The sequence below is a fragment of the Pleuronectes platessa genome, chromosome 5, assembly GCF_947347685.1.
Source record: "Pleuronectes platessa chromosome 5, fPlePla1.1, whole genome shotgun sequence".
In the NCBI taxonomy this organism is placed as follows: domain Eukaryota; kingdom Metazoa; phylum Chordata; class Actinopteri; order Pleuronectiformes; family Pleuronectidae; genus Pleuronectes; species Pleuronectes platessa.
In genome coordinates, this window is record NC_070630.1 from 11424826 (window position 1) to 11442531 (window position 17706).

Consider the following 17706-nt stretch of genomic DNA (forward strand, 5'->3'; position numbering starts at 1 on the left):
TGGGTTTATTTCGTTAACATATATATTATTTCATACGTGGTGCGACCGATGACAGGATTATCGGTCTTAGCAAATATTATTCGTTTATTGTTAATTGGCCGGGCAGCGAGCGCCCGTACAAAGCCTGGCGGGTCCACCCGTGCTCCTTAAATAACAGCGTAGCAATGTTCCCCTGTTTTCCTAAACAAGGCGAATTGTTAAAAATTATCATTGACAGTTAGTAGCGAACTTACCGTGGCATGAACTGCAGGATGGTGGGCTTTCAGGTGCCTTTTGAGGTTCGTCGTGTTCTTCCCACTCATTTTAAAACCGCATGATTTTTCTCCCGTTATTATGGTGCATTGGGTTTTCTTTTCCATTTCAATATAATTGAAGTGTGTCCAAATATCCATTCTTTTTTTCCTTCCAGACGCTTGCGGTTGTGCTTGGGCCATCATTACAATGTTGAATCAGTCGTAACTCGTTAGGGCTTCACCTGCATGTCTGGGCATGTCTGGAAGAGGGCGTGGAGTACCGCTACGGCCGGCAACATTCAACCAATGATGTTAGGTGCATGCAAGTTTAGAAAAAATATGTATTGTGATTTCGAAAACCGCCAACATTTTCGTTTCGTCTCGTCTCGTCAACGAAAATTAAAATAGATTTCGTCATAGTTTTTATTTTCGGAGATCCGTTTTCGTTACGTCTTCGTCTCGTCTTCGTCATGGGAAAAGGGTCGTTAACGAATAATTTTCGTTATCGTTTTCGTCAACGAAATTAACACTGCAAGGATGAGAAGATTTATGATACACCTAAAGAACACTGACTACTTGTTAAATTCTGTTTTGGATAAAATACCTTTTTCACCACAGCATGTGAGCAAGACTTATCTATCGTCCCATTTGGAAAAGTCAATATACAGTGATGTATCTAGTTTGTGGGGAGAGTTTAGCAGCTGTGAGTGAAGTAGTATTATTTACAGCTTTTCACAATAAATAAATCAGATATACAATTTAATCCTTTAAATTCCATCATTGTTGATTTGAAACGCACTCATTGTTCTGCATGCTGATCTGAAACTCTTGGCCTGTACCAGCTTTCAGTCTGCTACTTGCCAGATTAATAATGGCTGTTTGTAACTTTGAGTTTATGCTTTCTGTGTGCATCACTACCCTTGATTGCATTTTATTAATCACTATGTTCCATTTGCTTTAAATGCCGTGTATGTCTTGCACTTAAACTACTGTGCAATATGCAGCATGTTGATTAGGACATCATGTATTGAGGAAAGAAAATAATGTGTTTGTGCTCGGCTAGGAGACGGAGAGACACAGGCAGCAGATGATCCTAATGAAGGCTGAGGAGATCCGTAATAAGGCAGAGGTCGGTAACTGCTGATTCACACAGATGTTTCCTCACTAGTTTTAAATCTCGTTTTAAATAATGTGTTTGTGCTCGGCTAGGAGATGGAAAGGCGCAAGCAGCAGATGATCCTAATGAAGGCTGAGGAGCTTCGTAAGAAGGCAGAGGTCAGTAACTGCTGATTCACACAGTGGTTTACTGACTAGTTTTAAATCTCCATCTGTGACCCTTGTCTTTATAGTATAATATAAACTGCGTTTCAGAAAGAAAATAATGTGTTTGTGCTCGGCTAGGAGACGGAAAGGCGCAAGCAGCAGATGATGCTCATTAAGGCTGAGGTGATTCGTAAGAAGGCAGAGGTCAGTAACTGCTGATTCACACAGATGTTTCCTCACTAGTTTTAAATCTCTGGGAAATGTTCATTTTTTTAAGGATTTCAACACTGTGGTAATTTAGTTCCTAGTTTGTGTTTTTATACCAATATCAATATCAATGGGAATAATACGATCTCTTGGCTGCAGGAGAAAGAGCGTCTGAAGCAACAGCAGATGGAGGAGAAACGGATGAACAAGGAGAGGAAACTCCAGATCAGGAGATTGGAGCTGGAAAAAGCAAAGGCTCTAAAGAAGCCAAACGAGGACATGTGTTTGGCCGATCTTAAGGTACTCACGCACAGAGAGTCCGTACATCAGAGTGCGTACATATTACCACAGATAGTCTGCGTCTGTGGAATATACATCATACATGTTTGTGGAGAGATTAAGAATTCAACCAGGCATGTGTTGTTTTTTTTACATAGGAAATAAATCAGAATAATCACTGTAGGAGCTATATGCATGAAGATTAGATGTTGTCACAAATTTATGGTTTCATTGTTTTACTGTCACATACAAAAATAGATGCTTAATATCACTGAAAGCATCGATGTTTGATTAAAGAGGGCAGGTATAAGTCAGAGTACTGCCACCAAGTGGCTACTGAAAGCATAACACGTTCTACTGTATTTATAACAAATTTTACCAATAGTCTGAAAGAAGAAATACTTAGGTCAGATAGATTTACAAATCATTTCAAAGTATAATATAACATTTAGCTTTATTTCAATTTTTTTTCTTCAGAGTCTTCCAGTGCTCTCAAGAATCCCTGGTCTGGTAGTGCAAGGAAGCACCTTATCAGACCTGGTGGTGCTGCAGTTTGTACACACCTTTGGAAAGGTCCTGGGATTACAAAATGTAAACGACCTCGACTTAAGAGTCATTCAAAAGGGTTTCCTTAACACCGGGAGCAGTATGGGGAAAGTAGAAGACCTGCTGGTGGGCATGGTCTCCTCAGCCGTACAGGATCCAGGGATACCTGCAGGTCAGAGGGTGAGTCTGTCATTGTCAGTGTAGTAGTTATACAGTTGTTGAATTGTAAAGGATTTGTTAATCATGTATTTATGCACACACACATTCATAGTGATCAGACGTAACTTTTTACAGGTTTCCCATTTAATTGCTTTAGACATTGACTTTCACCATTTCTATAGCTGACGCAAAACCACTGCAGTAGTTCAAAAGTAGAGATGTATTTGTATTCAATATATTAAAGGAAGACCTGACAGCAGGGACACTCTAGTTTAATACATTCTGTAAAAGTACATGTTGGCACTTTAGGGTTCTGTTCCTGTTCTGTTTGACATTGTAGTATACACAAATACTTACACTTCACGTTAAGTAGGTGGAGAAACATTTATTAAACACACTGACTGAACTTATCAATGTTTTTTCTTTTAGAGCAAAACCTGTCTAGGGCAAAACTTGACTGATGTGGAGATCAACAGAGACAATGTGTCTGAGATCCTGCAGATCTACATGGAGGCTCACTGTGATCAGACAAAGTCAGCTGCTCTGGCCCTCAGTCTACGAACTAAAGCTTTTCAGGCCCACAGTCCGTCTCAGAAGGCATCCATGTTGTTGTTCCTTTGTGATGAGCTCTGCTGCAGTAAAGCTGTGATCAGGTGAGGGATCCATTTCCTTCTAATCCTCACATATCTCACTATATTTTTACAATATAACAAAAAGATGGAGGAAAAAAAAGTGTTGTTAAATTTGTGTTGAATGAGACATTTTTATTTTGTAAAGTTGATTGCGTGCACAGTTTAAACAAGTGTTTATTATGTGCCTGGAGCTTCAGTTAATCTCTTTGCCTGAGAGCAGAAAATAGTCATCTTTTATTCATGAGGGCTCAAATTGTGAAGAAACAACGGATGTATCAAAAGGAATATGACAAATCATGGTCTGATGGATAGTTTCAAAAGGTTGCATCAAACTATGCTTTATTAATCTTTCATTAGTACCAGCAACACTTTGAAAGGCATCTCCTGCCCGCTGCAGTGGCCTGCAAATGTATCAATCTAAGAATTGAAGCATGATTTTCAATGTGACTTTGCAGTGAGATCAACAAGAAGATGCTCCGCAAGTGAGAACATGCTCATTCCAAGTTGTTACCAGAAGGTTCTGTGCAAAGTTTTTCAAATCTTTTTGTGAATAAATATATATATTTTTTTTCCTCTGTACATTTCTGCGTTCAAAGACTGAGGAGCATTTACACCAAGAGGACTAAGAAGGGAGACAGCAGTGTGGGCGGAGATTACAGCCTCACCTTCGATGACGACTGCGAGGACCAAGGAGATGAAGATGACGAGGAGGGAGAAGATTATGAAGGGGAGAAAGGGGCGAAAGCAGAGATTTGTGAGGAGGAGGTCAGTAACAGCATGATGCTTCTTCTTTTTTTTTACTGTTGCCAGTGGCTCATTCAGCGTTTGTTATAGTTAATGTCAGTCAGTCCACTGGCCTCCCACTAATGAGATCTTTTCATCTAGGACGACAGTGTGAACACCGCCACTATGGAGGAGCTCGAGAAGCAGATCGAGAAATTATGCATGGTAAATTTTACCCACATTCATTTTCTCAGGAAGAGCTAGTTGATGGATTAAAGAAATCCCATTCTACCTCTGTTTTCTGTCTCTTTAGCAACAGAGTCAGATCACACAGGAGCTGCTATGCTCCTCTCAATCACAGCGCTCCATGATGATTGGACAGGACCGCTTCAAGAGGCGTTACTGGCTTCTCCCAGAGTGTGGCAGCATTTTTGTTGAGGGCATGGAGAGCAGCGAAGGTGAAAACTCATACTGAAATATACATTTGATTTGTTATGTTTGATATGCACTTTGAGCTGATTTTTTAAATGTTACTCAGGCTATGAAGAGTTGAAGGAGAAACAGGAAACGGCTCAGGTGATCCGAATAAAGAAGGCGCAGCTGAAAGAGATGGAGTGGGTGCTCTGCCCAACACCAGAGAGCCAGAAGGGCAAAGACCATCTCAAAATCTTCCTAAAGGGAGTGGTCAAAAAGGATCGATCTTTTAACACACATTCTGACAAACACCAGAACAGTGGCTCTGCTAAAATTCTTTCCACTGCATGTTATCCTTTACATCCCTCCTCTCAGACGGGGATATCCCACAGCCCCCCGCCTGCAACCACTCTGCAGGGACCTGCAGGTGAAACAGATTCTTCAGGGCCATATCCGCTGTGTTCCCCCCAGCTCAAAGGAAGCCCCTGGATAACCTCCAGCCCCCAGCCTGACCTCCAGCTGACTAACCACACAGTCAACAAGCTTGAGAACCCAGAGGCCCTGTGTGACAAGCCACCTTGTGCCTTGTTTCCTGCTGTGGAGGCAGCTAAGGACTACCCCACACCTCAGCCCATCCCTAAGGGTAAGAATGGCTCACTGCCAGTAAGCACAAGTGAAATGTGCTGGACTAAAGATCATCACTGCCCAGACAGTCCTGGAGTACATGCTGTGATGACTGTCACTCAGCTCTGCAACCTTCTTATGCTCCTAAAATTAAGCAATTAACAATACTTCTCTCTTTGGTTGGCAGAGATGCTGCACGGTTGGTGGCGAGTGTCAGACGTGCAGGAGCTACACAGTCTGGTGGAGGCGCTCCACAGTCGAGGCGTCAGAGAGAAGGTCCTACAGAAACAGCTCCAAGAACATATGGAGTATTTGACCCAGCTCTATGCCAACAGCGAATATGGTGTGTCCACAACTCCTCTGCTCACTTTAATTATCTTTAATACAAAACATACTGTTATTTGAAATGTTCATGTCACCTGCTCCCAAATTAATATGTATAAATATGTTGCTTTTCATAGACAGTCATTTGCTCTATTGTTTGTATGTATCTATGGGAGCAGCGTTTGATGTGGTGAAGCTGAAGAAACAGGAGGTGAGGGAGAAAACCGTGGCGAGTTGGTGTGTGGAGGAGCAGGCGATGGAGGTGGACATCCGCCTACTGCAGCAGGTGGAGGCTCTGGAGAGGAGAGTCGTCTTTGCCGGTCTGCAGATCAAGGTAAAAGAATCCTGAACGTCTGTCTACTTACAGCTCATACAAATATAAATATCCCAGATTAATTTCAAGACTATTTCTCCAGTATGTGCTCAGATAGGATTTCGGGTCCTTACTTTATCACCAAACACCATATATCAACTCTGTGTCCCTCAGGGCTGGATGCACCCTAAGCCCCAGTCAAAGAGGGAGGATCTGGTCTATCGAGAGGACAAGCTCCTCTCTTCTCCAGCTCCCGAGAACACGTGGCAAAGAGGAACCAGGCGGCCTAACAATCCTCTTGATATAGCTGTCATGAGGCTGTCAGAGCTGGAGGAGAACATCGATCGAAGGTACATACAGAGAAATGAACCCTCAGACCAAACAGAATAATATCACTGTGCCTGTGTCTGTATGATAAGTATTTTTTTCCTCTGCATGATGCATCCCAGTCGAAGAAGTACCGACAGCCTCAATGTGCAATGTACAGTTTTTCCTTACTCACTGATTTCCCTGAAGTCACTGCTTGTGTATGTAATGCTGTCCTGTAATACTTCCACTCACTCTCTGTAACCTCAAAGCAGGGAGGAGGAGGTGACTCCTGGGATGAGCCTGTGGCACGAAGCCCTTGAAGAAGTCCGCAGCTCGGCTCAGCTGTCGCTCTGTATTCAGCAGCTGAAGAAATCCATCGACTGGGACCGCCCCGTCAAGAAAGTGGTTAGTGATGCCTCTTTTCTCTCGCTATCAAAACTTTGTCACGGCTCTGATAAAGGCTGCCACACCTACTGCCACAGGCCTAAGATCCCCACAGTTCCTGACGGCAAATGGTTCTGTCACATTTGCGTGGCAAAAGTAAACCTGAGACTCTTTTCTCTTGTCTTTCATTTAATACAATCTCCTAGTCCACAAGCAGTGCAGATCAACGAGCTGCAATCTGTTCAACTGTCCGATGATATCTTCATTGTTCCACATGTCCACATCCATTTAATTAATCTGCACGGTATTTGTTCCGCGTGGCTCCTCACCAGTCGTTTTTATGTCCCCTCTTTCAGAAGAACGCTCAATTACTCCGGAGTCTGAAGCATCATAACCGACCTTTGGGGGGAGGAAAGCGAGGCAGGGACGAGCTTGACAGCCGTGGGCCCTGTCCCAAAAGAGCCAAACTGGCCTAATACGACAGAGATTGGCTTGAAATGTGCCGGTAGGTATGAACGCATTCTCACTGCATGGATAGAAAACCGCATTTATTTCATCTCACTGTTATAAGCGCAAACATTGGGGGAGTGGGACGTGACCAAAGGAGGAACCAATCAGATTAGATTAAGTTGCGGATTTTTTACTTTAACATTGCAAGAGAGGATGTTTCGCAACATTTTTGCTCATTTCTCAGAGAATGATTTATGGATCTTCGTGAAAAAAACGGGACTGGTATTTATGTGCGTGTGCAGATCCCTCAAAAAGTCCAGATTTAAAGAATCTTACTGTGGTTTGGTCAGGGGACTGTTGTTGGTCATCTAGTTAGGTGAGCTGTGATGACATGTCCAATCATCCTTGTACACTCATTAAGAAGCCCATGGACTTCTCTACGATCCGAAATAAACTCAACAACAACCAGTACGATTGTGTTAGACATACATTCATACATCCTTTATTTCAGTTACTTTTCTGATTTTAATGCTGCCTCTGAATTACATTTAAACAATTTCCAATCTTTGCAGGTACCTATATTTCGGGAACTTCATCATGGATGTCAACCTGGTGTTTGACAACTCTGAGAAATTCAATGAGGACGATTCATCAATCGGACGAGCAGGAATCAGGATGAAAGAGTTCTTTGCAAAACGAGTGGCTGAGCTCCTGAGGGAAAAATAAAACTCACATTGTGATACTTTCAACTTTTCAAAAGCTTGTCCTCTTTGGTGTCGGAGGCCTTCTCTTCACCTGTGACACAATTGATATGTATGAGCTGCAATAAAGCCGATTGTACAATGTGAAAGGACAAACACTCCATGATCAGTATCTTCAAGTTCAACACTGTTTAGTTCATGAAAATAACTCAACACCTGCAGCTCCTGCCCAGAAAAGGACTGTGCACTTCATGTACAGAGGTGGACTGCGCAGGATAATGTAATTTGATTTAATTTAATTTAATCTTTTTTTTCAATTTAATTTATTAATAAATTTAATTAAATATCTTTTTTTTTTTTTTTATGTACATAATTTAAGATATTGTGCAATGAATAGATGGTAGAAGTTCTGCCAAATTTAGGTCAGGATCTTGTCAAGGACACTTGAAGATTGGGGATCTTCAAGTGTCTCCACAGATTAAAGAGAAAGACATGTTACAGGTTTTTCTCTTTCTAATCTGGAAATGTACGCAGATGATGGTGTCCACCTCCTCGACCCCCTCGGTTCCCTTTCGCGCTTCGCTCTCCAGACACTTGCATAGTGTTATGTCCAGCCCTGATTATTAAGTTAAGTTGGCTGGATATTTATAACTTATTCTTCTGTTATGTGTTGTTATTGTTTACTCACCTCTCCTCTCGTTTCAGACTCCTCACTCCCTCCCTCGTGTGTGTGTTCCGCCGGGTTCACACCGGAAACGTATTCTCCACTCAAGCCTATGTGGAGAATATGTAGCTCCCCCCCTCTCTTTTTTATCTTTATGACTGCTTGTGTGGCTGTAGTGGATGGGCAGAGGGGGACATTAAATAATGTGGTTGGTAAAAGTGGTAAAATTAAAACTCCAAGACAACAGAACGTGAATACAAAGTATGGGATGCATATTTGATCATTTATATCATATAAAATATGTCATCTATATCGTTTAAAATCATTTTTCAGTGTGTTTCCTGTCGCGATACGCTCGCATCAAGCGGAAAAAATAGACTCGACGCCGAAACGATCGCTTCACGGCGCTAGGCAGCCGCGGCACAACGCTACGCTTCAGCCTCCGGTGTGTTCAGCGCTGCGGTTTAACATGGGAGTGGATGGGAGCCAGAGGATTGGCGCTGCGCTTACGCCTCGCTTCGGCGTCGCTTCCGCGTCCGGTGTGAACCCGGCGTTCCACCTGGGTGATTGTCAGCTCCTCCCTGATTGTTTGCACCTGGTCCTCATCACCCGGTGTATTTAGTCTGTGTGTTCCTGTGTTGCGTTGCCAGTTCGTCTTTGTTTCTCCATGTTCTTAGCGTTCCAGCATTTACTCCTGATAGCTTTCCTGTTACCGATCACTGCCTGCTTAACGAGTTACGTCTCTGCCTTTTCCCTGCCGGATACTCTGCACTGTGATCGACTGCCTTCCCGTGTACCGACCTTGGACCGAAACTATTACGAACTCTGCCGGTGTCTGCTCCCTGCTGGATTTACGGATTACGAACTCTGCCGCTGCCTGTCTCCTGTTGGATTCTTGTACCTGTGTTTGGACTGCCTTAACGTGTACCAACATTCAACAGTAAAGTTGGTTAACTGCACCTTCTTGTGTCTCTGAGTCGTGCTATTGGATCCACACACCTGTCTGCACTCCCTACAGTACGAACTGGCCAATAAAATGGATTCAGCCGACTCCGGTTCCGGGCGCACTGTCCTGCCGGCACCATTACTGCAGCAGATGGAGGAACAATTTAATGCAGTTCACCTCGAGATGCAGGGGATGTCGGAGCACCAGGAGAGCATTCACAGCCAGGTTAGTTTCTCATGGATCGTCTGGACACCTTCATCACTCCGAGTACTGTTCCAGCTCCGGTCCCAGCTCCAGCTCCAGCTCTAGCTTCACTTCCCGCTGCTTCTCCGCCTGCTGTCCCGCCACGTCTCTCTCGTCCCGAAAGATTTTCCGGGGACACTGGCGACTGTCGGTCATTTCTGGTTCAGTGTGGGCTTCATTTCGAGTTAAATGCGCCAGCTTTCCAGACGGAACGTTCCAAGGTGGCGTACGTAATTTCCAGTGTTGGGAGTAACGCGGTACCAAGTAACGCGTTACTGTAATTCCACTACTTTTAGCGATAACAAGCATGTAACGAAGTATTTTTTTTAATCAAGTAACGCAGTTACAATTACTGAAATTTAAATGAGCTCGTTACTCGCGTTACTCTCTTTTGTGAAAAATGAACACTTGCCGTGACTGGTGATGAGTCACGGCTCTTTATTTAAACATCACATCGAGGCGCAGTAGAAAACACCGTAAAACTAGAAGACAACAAGTAAACAAACATTTACAAAAATACAAATACAACCGTTAAAACACCTTAAAATCAGCTAAACAAACAAAGAACCGCGGTAGGCAAGTTTGACAGGTTAACGTGACAGCGACTCCCGTTCCGCGGTACATGTAGCAAAGGGACTTAAACCAGCTTCGTACCTCATTCCGCGCGGCGAGGGGCGTTAAACGAGGATAAACCGTCCGTAAGGTAGGGAAACCGTACAGCTGACGTCCTGTTGTGTCCTGCTGTTACCGTCATGAAGACGCAGCTGTACGGCAGGTGTTTATGTCTTATGGTCGGAGCGGAAGCGAGAGATTAGGTGTGTCTATTAAATCTGTCCGCTCCGTGAGAGCTCGAATCAATCAATGAGCATTAAACCACATCATGGCCGGTGCGGATAGAATTAGCTTTCTCTCCTGGAAGTATGGACATTACTTTTCGCTCGTCGAGATTAAAGACAAAAATGTAGTGGTGAGTTGTAAATTATGTGCAGGTGGAAATAAGTTATCCACATCTAAGAATAGCAATTCAAATCTTATGAAGCACCTTTTGAAACAACACGCTTCGACAAAGCTAGTAGCTAAAGACCCCAGCCCTACGAATGCTGAAGGCGCAACTGCATGCAAACAACCAAGGCTAGACTTTACACGGACTGCAGTGCAGCCGATAAGCCAGGCAGAGCTGAATAAATTAATTTCTAGGTATGTTGTCGATGACATGCATCCTCTGTCAACTGTCGAGTCAGTTGCCTTCAGGCAACTAATAAGCAAAATTCCAGTGATAAATGGAGGCTCAGGGACCAGGCAAATGTGCAGGAAGACGTTTTCCAGCTATTTAGACAGAGAATATGAGAAAATGCAGGTCGAGCTAAAAAAAAACATTTGAGGATTTACAACATGTCTCTACCACAGCAGACATCTGGACTGCTTACAATAAAAGCTTCCTAGGTGTAACTGCACACTGGATTAATCCGAACAACATGCCAGGTGGGAAATCAGCCCTGGCATGCCAGAGATTCAAGGGCCGACATACGTATGACATTATTGCAACCGAAATAGACAACATCCACTCATCCTATGGCCTATCTTTCAAAGTGACAGCAACGGTTACTGACAATGGCTCTAATTTTGTCAAGGCGTTTCAAATGTACCAGCCACCTGAGTCAGACACTGAAGATCATTTGGAGGAGGATGAGGCGACTTTTACAAACATTGGGGATATGCTAGATAATGTTGTCGATGTCAATGACGTGGTTTTACCCCCGCATTACAGATGCGCATCGCACACATTGAACCTCATCTCATGCACTGATGTCGATAAGTGGCTAATGTCAAAGATGGAAACGAAATCTATCTACAGAAATGCTATCACAAAATGCGCAGGGCTGTGGAACAAGGCAAGTCGGTCAACGGTGGCTTCGGAGATTGTCAACGATGTTATTGCTAAGAAGCTGCTTGTACCTTGCACCACCAGGTGGAATTCGTTCTATGATGCGGTAGCTCGAATTTCTGATATACCTGTGGCCGAATTGAATTCAATATCCTCCCAACTTCAGATGAAATGCATCAGTGAAAGGGAACATCAGGTCCTTAAAGAGTATTGTGTTGTGATGAAGCCACTCACTCTGGCTCTTGACATTCTGCAAGGAGAGGACAATTGTTTTTACGGAACACTCTTGCCGACTCTGGAGACATTGATGTCTAGGACTCTGGAATTAAAAAAACACCTTGCAATCCTTGATGGCCTACCAGAGGCAATTGTTCAGGTAAGAGCTGCTATTTTATTTTGCATTTATATTTATCCAATCAATGGCTCAGTTGCATTTATTTGCGTCTAGATAATATGACGTATTTATAAGTGCAGGTCAATGTAATAGTGACTGCTCTGTAGTCAGATTTATGCTATATGCCAAATACGCATATTGTAAAAAACACTTGTTTTTAAGACTTGTTTTGATACTCTTGTTATGTCTTTTGTGTCATGTATTTCAGGCAATCAAAACAAGATTTGCACGTGTTCTTGAGGATAATGATGCTCTACTGGCTGCTGCAACCCTACCCAAGTTCAAGTTACGTTGGCTGCGTGACCAGGAGAGGAAGGACCTGGTAAAAGCAAGTCTAGTAGCAGAATGCAGAAAATATGTCCCAGAGCAGGATGAGCACCCAGGGGAAACCCCAACAACACAGCGCCGGCCATCTACCAAAGAGGATGATTTCTTTAGCTTTGATGAGACTGAGCAGGATGCCTATGTCTCTGTTGAAAATAAAGTAGGTGATTACTTCTCCTACTGGTCCTGGAGTGGAACAGGTCTAGGAGAGCCGGCAGGTCACAGCCGATGACCTTCTCAGCTGACCGGATGATCCGCTGCAGTCTGCCCTTGGCCTTGGCAGTGGAGGCAGCGAACCAGACGGTGATGGATGAGGTGAGGATGGACTCAATGATGGCTGTGTAGAAGTCAACCATCACTTTCCGCGGCATGCTGAATTTCCTCAGTTGCCGCAGGAAGAACATCCTCTGCTGGGCCTTCTTGATGATGGAGGTGATGTTCTCCGCCCATCTCAGGTCCTGTGCGATGATTGTCCCCAGGAATCTGAATGACTCCACTGTTTTAACTGGGGAGTTGCACATGGTGAGAGGGACGGTTTGAGCTGGGCTCCTCCTGAAATCTGCTACCATCTCTACAGTTTTTAAGGCGTTCAGCTCCAGGTGGTTCTGGCTGCACCAGGAAGCCAGGCTGTTTACTTCCTCTCTGTAGGCGGCCTCGTCCCCCTTGGAAATTAATCCAATAAGGGTTGTGTCGTCAGCAAACTTCAGAAGTTTTACAGAGGGATGGCTGGAGGTGCAGTTGTTCGTGTAGAGGGAGGAGAGGAGAGGAGAGAGCACACAGCCCTGTGGGGCTCCAGTGCTGATGGTCCGGGTGTCAGAGACAAGCTTCCCCAGCCTCACGCGCTGCTTCCTGTCGGTCAGGAAGTTAGTGATCCACCTGCAGGTGGGCTCAGGCACGCTCAGCTGTGTCAGCTTGTCCTGGAGAAGAGCTGGGGAGATGGTGTTGAATGCGGAGCTGAAGTCCACAAAATTCAGCACTTCATTGGGAAATATTCACTCAAGTGTTACTGCTTACTTTCATTTCCCAGCTCCAGAAGTTGGGTAAACAGCAGGTATAATTCTGAATATAAATGAGCGACAGATGAAATGTAATAAATTGTCATGGTTATAAAGTAAAGTAGATGAAATCAGCTCCACTGAAAAGAGCCACTCTGGGTTGTGTTGGTTTTCATACTTGATGCAATTTGTCTCCGATGATCACCTTCATATTAAAAGATATAACTGATTTGGATTTGGAGCGGTTGCTGAAGTGCATCCTGCTCGGCGATGGAGCGTTGGGCAAAACCAGCCTGGTGGTCAGCTACACGACGAACGGATACCCGACCAAATATGTCCCCACTGCGCTTGATGACTTCTCGGGTAAATAATCTCGATCTTCTGCTATTTTTCTGTATTTTACGCAAAATGATTTAATTCCAAGCAGAGTCACATGAAGTGTGGAAACACGTTTTTTTCCGAGGTAAATCACTTTCTTCGTACCTGCCTGACTCACTGTCCACTGACATGAGTTGAAGAATAACTCATGGCTGCACCCCTCCATTCTGCCAACCCTCCTATTATTCCACTGTTGTTTGTGTTTCCTATACTACAGGGTTCCCACGGTACCTGGAAACCATGGAAAACATGGAATTTATTTTTTCATTTTCAAGGTTTGGAAAAGTCATGGAAACTGAGCAAAAGTGAACACTTCCATGGAAATTGAAACAGTTATCCTGGAAGATTGTATTGGATGATGTGTAAAATAGTAATAAAATGAAACTATTGAGCACAGAATTAAGATAAGTTTATAAAAACCCTTTACATGTGAACAGCTCTTACTGTAGATAGAAATGGATGATCCCATGTTGTAGAACATGCTCTTGGCATCCTATCTGGTGTATTGGATGTTGGAATTTGATGAGGCAACCTGGTGATATGGACTTTAAAAGTATAGTTTCGGATTGGTGGACTTCGGGAATAATAACCGAGAAACATAACTCGCAATCTCAATAGAAGGGTCAAGTACATGCATTTCCAAGCCAACACGGGAGCCTTGACATCTACAGTGAAACTTCTTATGCAAGTTTATCCTCAAATGTAAGAAGCTGTGTTTCAACTGTGTGGTAAACCTGGGTTTATCAACGTTAGTTAGTAACCTGTGCAATCTTGCTAGCTAGCAAGCTGCAACTTGCTAGCTTCAGCTTACACTAGAATTGTTGACGTAATTTTTACCTTGCTTTTAAAATACTAGAACTATGTTCGATCCCCATATGTATTTCACTCACTGACTTTTCCTAAAACCGTGTTATTCACCACATTTAGGGGAGTTTGTTTTGAATTTGGATTCATTAATGATGGTTAGCAAGCACATGCAGTGCAATCTTGCTAGCCAACATTCAGCTTGCTAACTAACTAGCTAGTGTTGGCTAGCTTGCGTTGCTAGCTAACTACCAATACATTTTCACATTAGGCTGTGACATTACTTCTATACTAGTTGACATGACCAGTCTAGTCTTGATAAATTTTGTAACATTCATTCTTATATCTACTTTTAGCTATTTTGTGATTTTTCGTTTTTTCTTTAAAAAAATGATACTACTAACTAGGAACATTTGGGGTGAGACATTTTTGAGGTTGCTGTACTGAGGAACCACAGGGGAACCAGCCTTATGTTTTTGTTTTTTTAGGTTCATTAGTTTGATTTACAAAAGCTTTTACAGAGTAAGGGTAGGCATATTACCTCTTCTACGTAAGACTCATAATCTCAAATGTGTGATGCATTACAGGAGTGAGTGACAATGACACGCTGTAGATTCAGGATGAGGAAGAGAAGAGGGGAGAAGATGAAAGAGGAGGATACAAGAGTAGAGGATGACAGAGAAAAAGGGAGAAGAGTGGAGAGGAGTTGAGAAGAGTAGGAAGAGAAGACAGGAGCGGATACGAGAGGGGAGGTGTGGAGAGAAGAGGTTTTTGGTTTTTCAAACTCCATTTATTATACATTCCCAGGAAACAAGTACACTTCTAACATCCACCACCAGTTGTAAAGCCCAAATAATACATAAAGTTTCTTTTTCAATATATGGTTATACACACACCCATGCACACATCCATACAAACTGCAGTTTCTCAAATTAAAGGGCAATATTCAGTTCCCAATCTCTTTTACAGAATATTTCCAGCCATGATGAACAAAACAAATGAAAAAAAATCCTCCCAGGCCTTGAATACAGTCTTTCAACAACTTAAAAAAGTGCTTCGAGCCGAAGGCACTGAAAAAAATAATGTTCAAGTGTTTCAGCTTGATAAAGAGGGTACACCCCTCCCCCAGCTCCAGATCAAGGTGCACTCTGTAACTGTTTGTAGCTTTCGCCCCGTGCACCACCCTCCACTGGAGGTCTGCTGTCCGTCTTTCCATGGGCATCTTGCACCTGGACCTGGTTTTACATCACTGTACAATGCATTTACTTTTAATTAGCCTAATTGGATGAGGTGTAAAGCCTCTCAGACCCAATGTCCAGGCATAAGGCATAAACATGAGTCTTATTTTATTAAAATATCGCATCTTGTGTGATTCGTTCTTGATGGTGCCAGTACAACTTTATCAGCTGCTAAAGAAATGCAGGAAGAAACTGTGTTTTACATGTATCAGCATTCTTTAATTCAGGTGTAACTATACATTTAAAATTGTATTTGTATAGCCCACATTCAACACAATCACAAATTGTTTCATAGATCGTAACAAGATGCAACATCCGTTGTCCTCAACCCTCAACAAAACTACACAAAAATATGCATATAATCATATACATAAGATAAAACGTCTGATACAGATGAAGGGAGCATCAATGACAGATTCATTGTCATTAATGGTAGAATATGTGAGTAGACATATTGTATGAGAAGCAGTCTGGTTGTGATCATAGTGCACATTAGCTGCAACCATTATACACCAAAAATATTATTAATATTTTAAAAATATATAATAACCAAGATAAGAGTCACTAAATGCAGCTTTGACATTTCCCAGCCTTTCGGCCACAAAGACAGAGGCCAATGAACCTCCTCCAAAATGTCTTCTTCTTCTTCTTCTTCTTCTGAGGCAGCTCTTGGGAGCTGAGCTGTGAAGAGCTCGAGTCCTCCTCCTGCTCTCCTGTGCTCTGCCTGCGCTGCTGCTCTAATAATTCTCTAAGATGCTGGATTTTTGAGCGCAAGGCAACATTTGACTTGGTCTCTGACCTCAGTTGAGCTTGAGCTTCTGAGAAGCTTTTCTGAAGTGACGCCCGCTCTATCTGAAGACTCAGCAGAGTCTTCTGCATCTCTGAGACCTGGATCATGAGAGTGACCATGTTGGCCTTGTAATCTGCCACCAACTCCTGGAGCAGCTGATTGGCTTTTTCCAGTTTCTGATGCTGATATAACTCTGGAGCGGCTATTTCACAGTTATCTGACCTGAAAGGGGAATCAGAGGAATGTGTCCTCTCATACTCGGCTTCATCCTGTCTTCTCATTTCATTCATTTTCTCCAGTTCCTCAGTGAGTTCCTCGGTACATGACCAGTCCCTGACCATCTGTGGGGGGTTCTCCTCCTCTGTTATCCTCTCACGCTCTCCAATGAGCTCCGGACTTGGATTTTCCCGATTCAGCTGCGTGATTTCTTCTGTTGCCTGCGAGGCCACGACATGTCGGTCAATCACCTTCATCGTCTCCAGCTCTTCAAGGAGCATCTGGTCTTCATTTTTCAGAAAACTATTCATTTGTTTGATGTCTTCTGCTTCCTTCACTGCCTCCCTGCACTGGTCCTGAGACAGTTTGGACCTCTCCTCCATACATGTCAGTTCTTTACTGGACTTCCCTGCTTCATGCTTGTGTGAGACTTCCTCCTGGCGGCTCTCCGGGCATTCTGTTGGCTCCAGCACCGGTTGCTCTTGGCTTGTAGCCGGCAGACAGACTGGGAAGCAGGCGTCTGAGGTGTCTCTTAGCTTGGACGCATTCCGCTTCAAAATGCATTCACCGTACATTATTAACATCTGTTTAATCTTCTCCAGCTCTTTTCTTAATTTCTCTTCATTCTCTTTCTCCCTCAGTTCATCGATGGTTTGCAGAAGACTTCTCAGCTGCTGGTTCTCACACTTGTCATCGTTCTTGTTTGTCATGATCATCTTTTTTTCCTCAGTGGACTGCACTGTTAAGATATGAGCTTCAGGTGATTGCTCTGAATATGTTTAACTGTTTCTACTTCTTTGCGGGTGGCGACACACAACTCGGTAATAAGAACCACTTCAAGGTTCCTATTACCACCACCATTTCTATCATTCATCTGATACAAAGAAGAGGAATTTCTATGATTGTACAGATGCTTTGATGTCAGATTGTCTCTGATGTAATGGCGTCTTTGATGTATTTACTGTAGTGCAGAGGCGGAGCCAGGAACAGGACACAAAGGAAGGCATTTGTCACAAAGGGAAATAAGAGATCCAGCAGGGGGCGGTAGTGCCCCTCGACGTTGGCTGCCACCTGCAAATAAACCAAACTAAGAATTAGATTAGATTAGATTAGATTCAATTTTATTACCATTGCACAGTACAAGTACATATACAGCGAAATGCGGTTTAGCATCTAACCAGCAGAGCAAAAAAAATGGCAGTTAAAGTGCAGAGATGGAATATGTAAATAAATATGTAGTACAGTTAGAAATATACATGGAAATATAA

At 43.3% G+C, this 17706-nt stretch overlaps 1 protein-coding gene across 1 annotated transcript; it reads left to right on the forward strand.

Moving 5' to 3' along the window:
• Positions 1-239: 239 nt before the first annotated feature.
• Positions 240-13383, forward strand: LOC128439699 (bromodomain adjacent to zinc finger domain protein 2B). The gene is made up of 20 exons (XM_053422090.1): positions 240-278; positions 1297-1362; positions 1443-1508; positions 1635-1700; positions 1863-2003; positions 2460-2708; positions 3117-3340; positions 3775-3801; positions 3850-4084; positions 4205-4267; positions 4356-4500; positions 4581-4726; positions 4832-5099; positions 5268-5423; positions 5584-5738; positions 5892-6067; positions 6299-6566; positions 9244-9396; positions 11902-12015; positions 13267-13383. Exons 1-20 carry the CDS (start codon positions 240-242, stop codon positions 13381-13383), a joined length of 2874 nt encoding a protein of 957 aa, XP_053278065.1.
• Positions 13384-17706: the final 4323 nt, after the last annotated feature.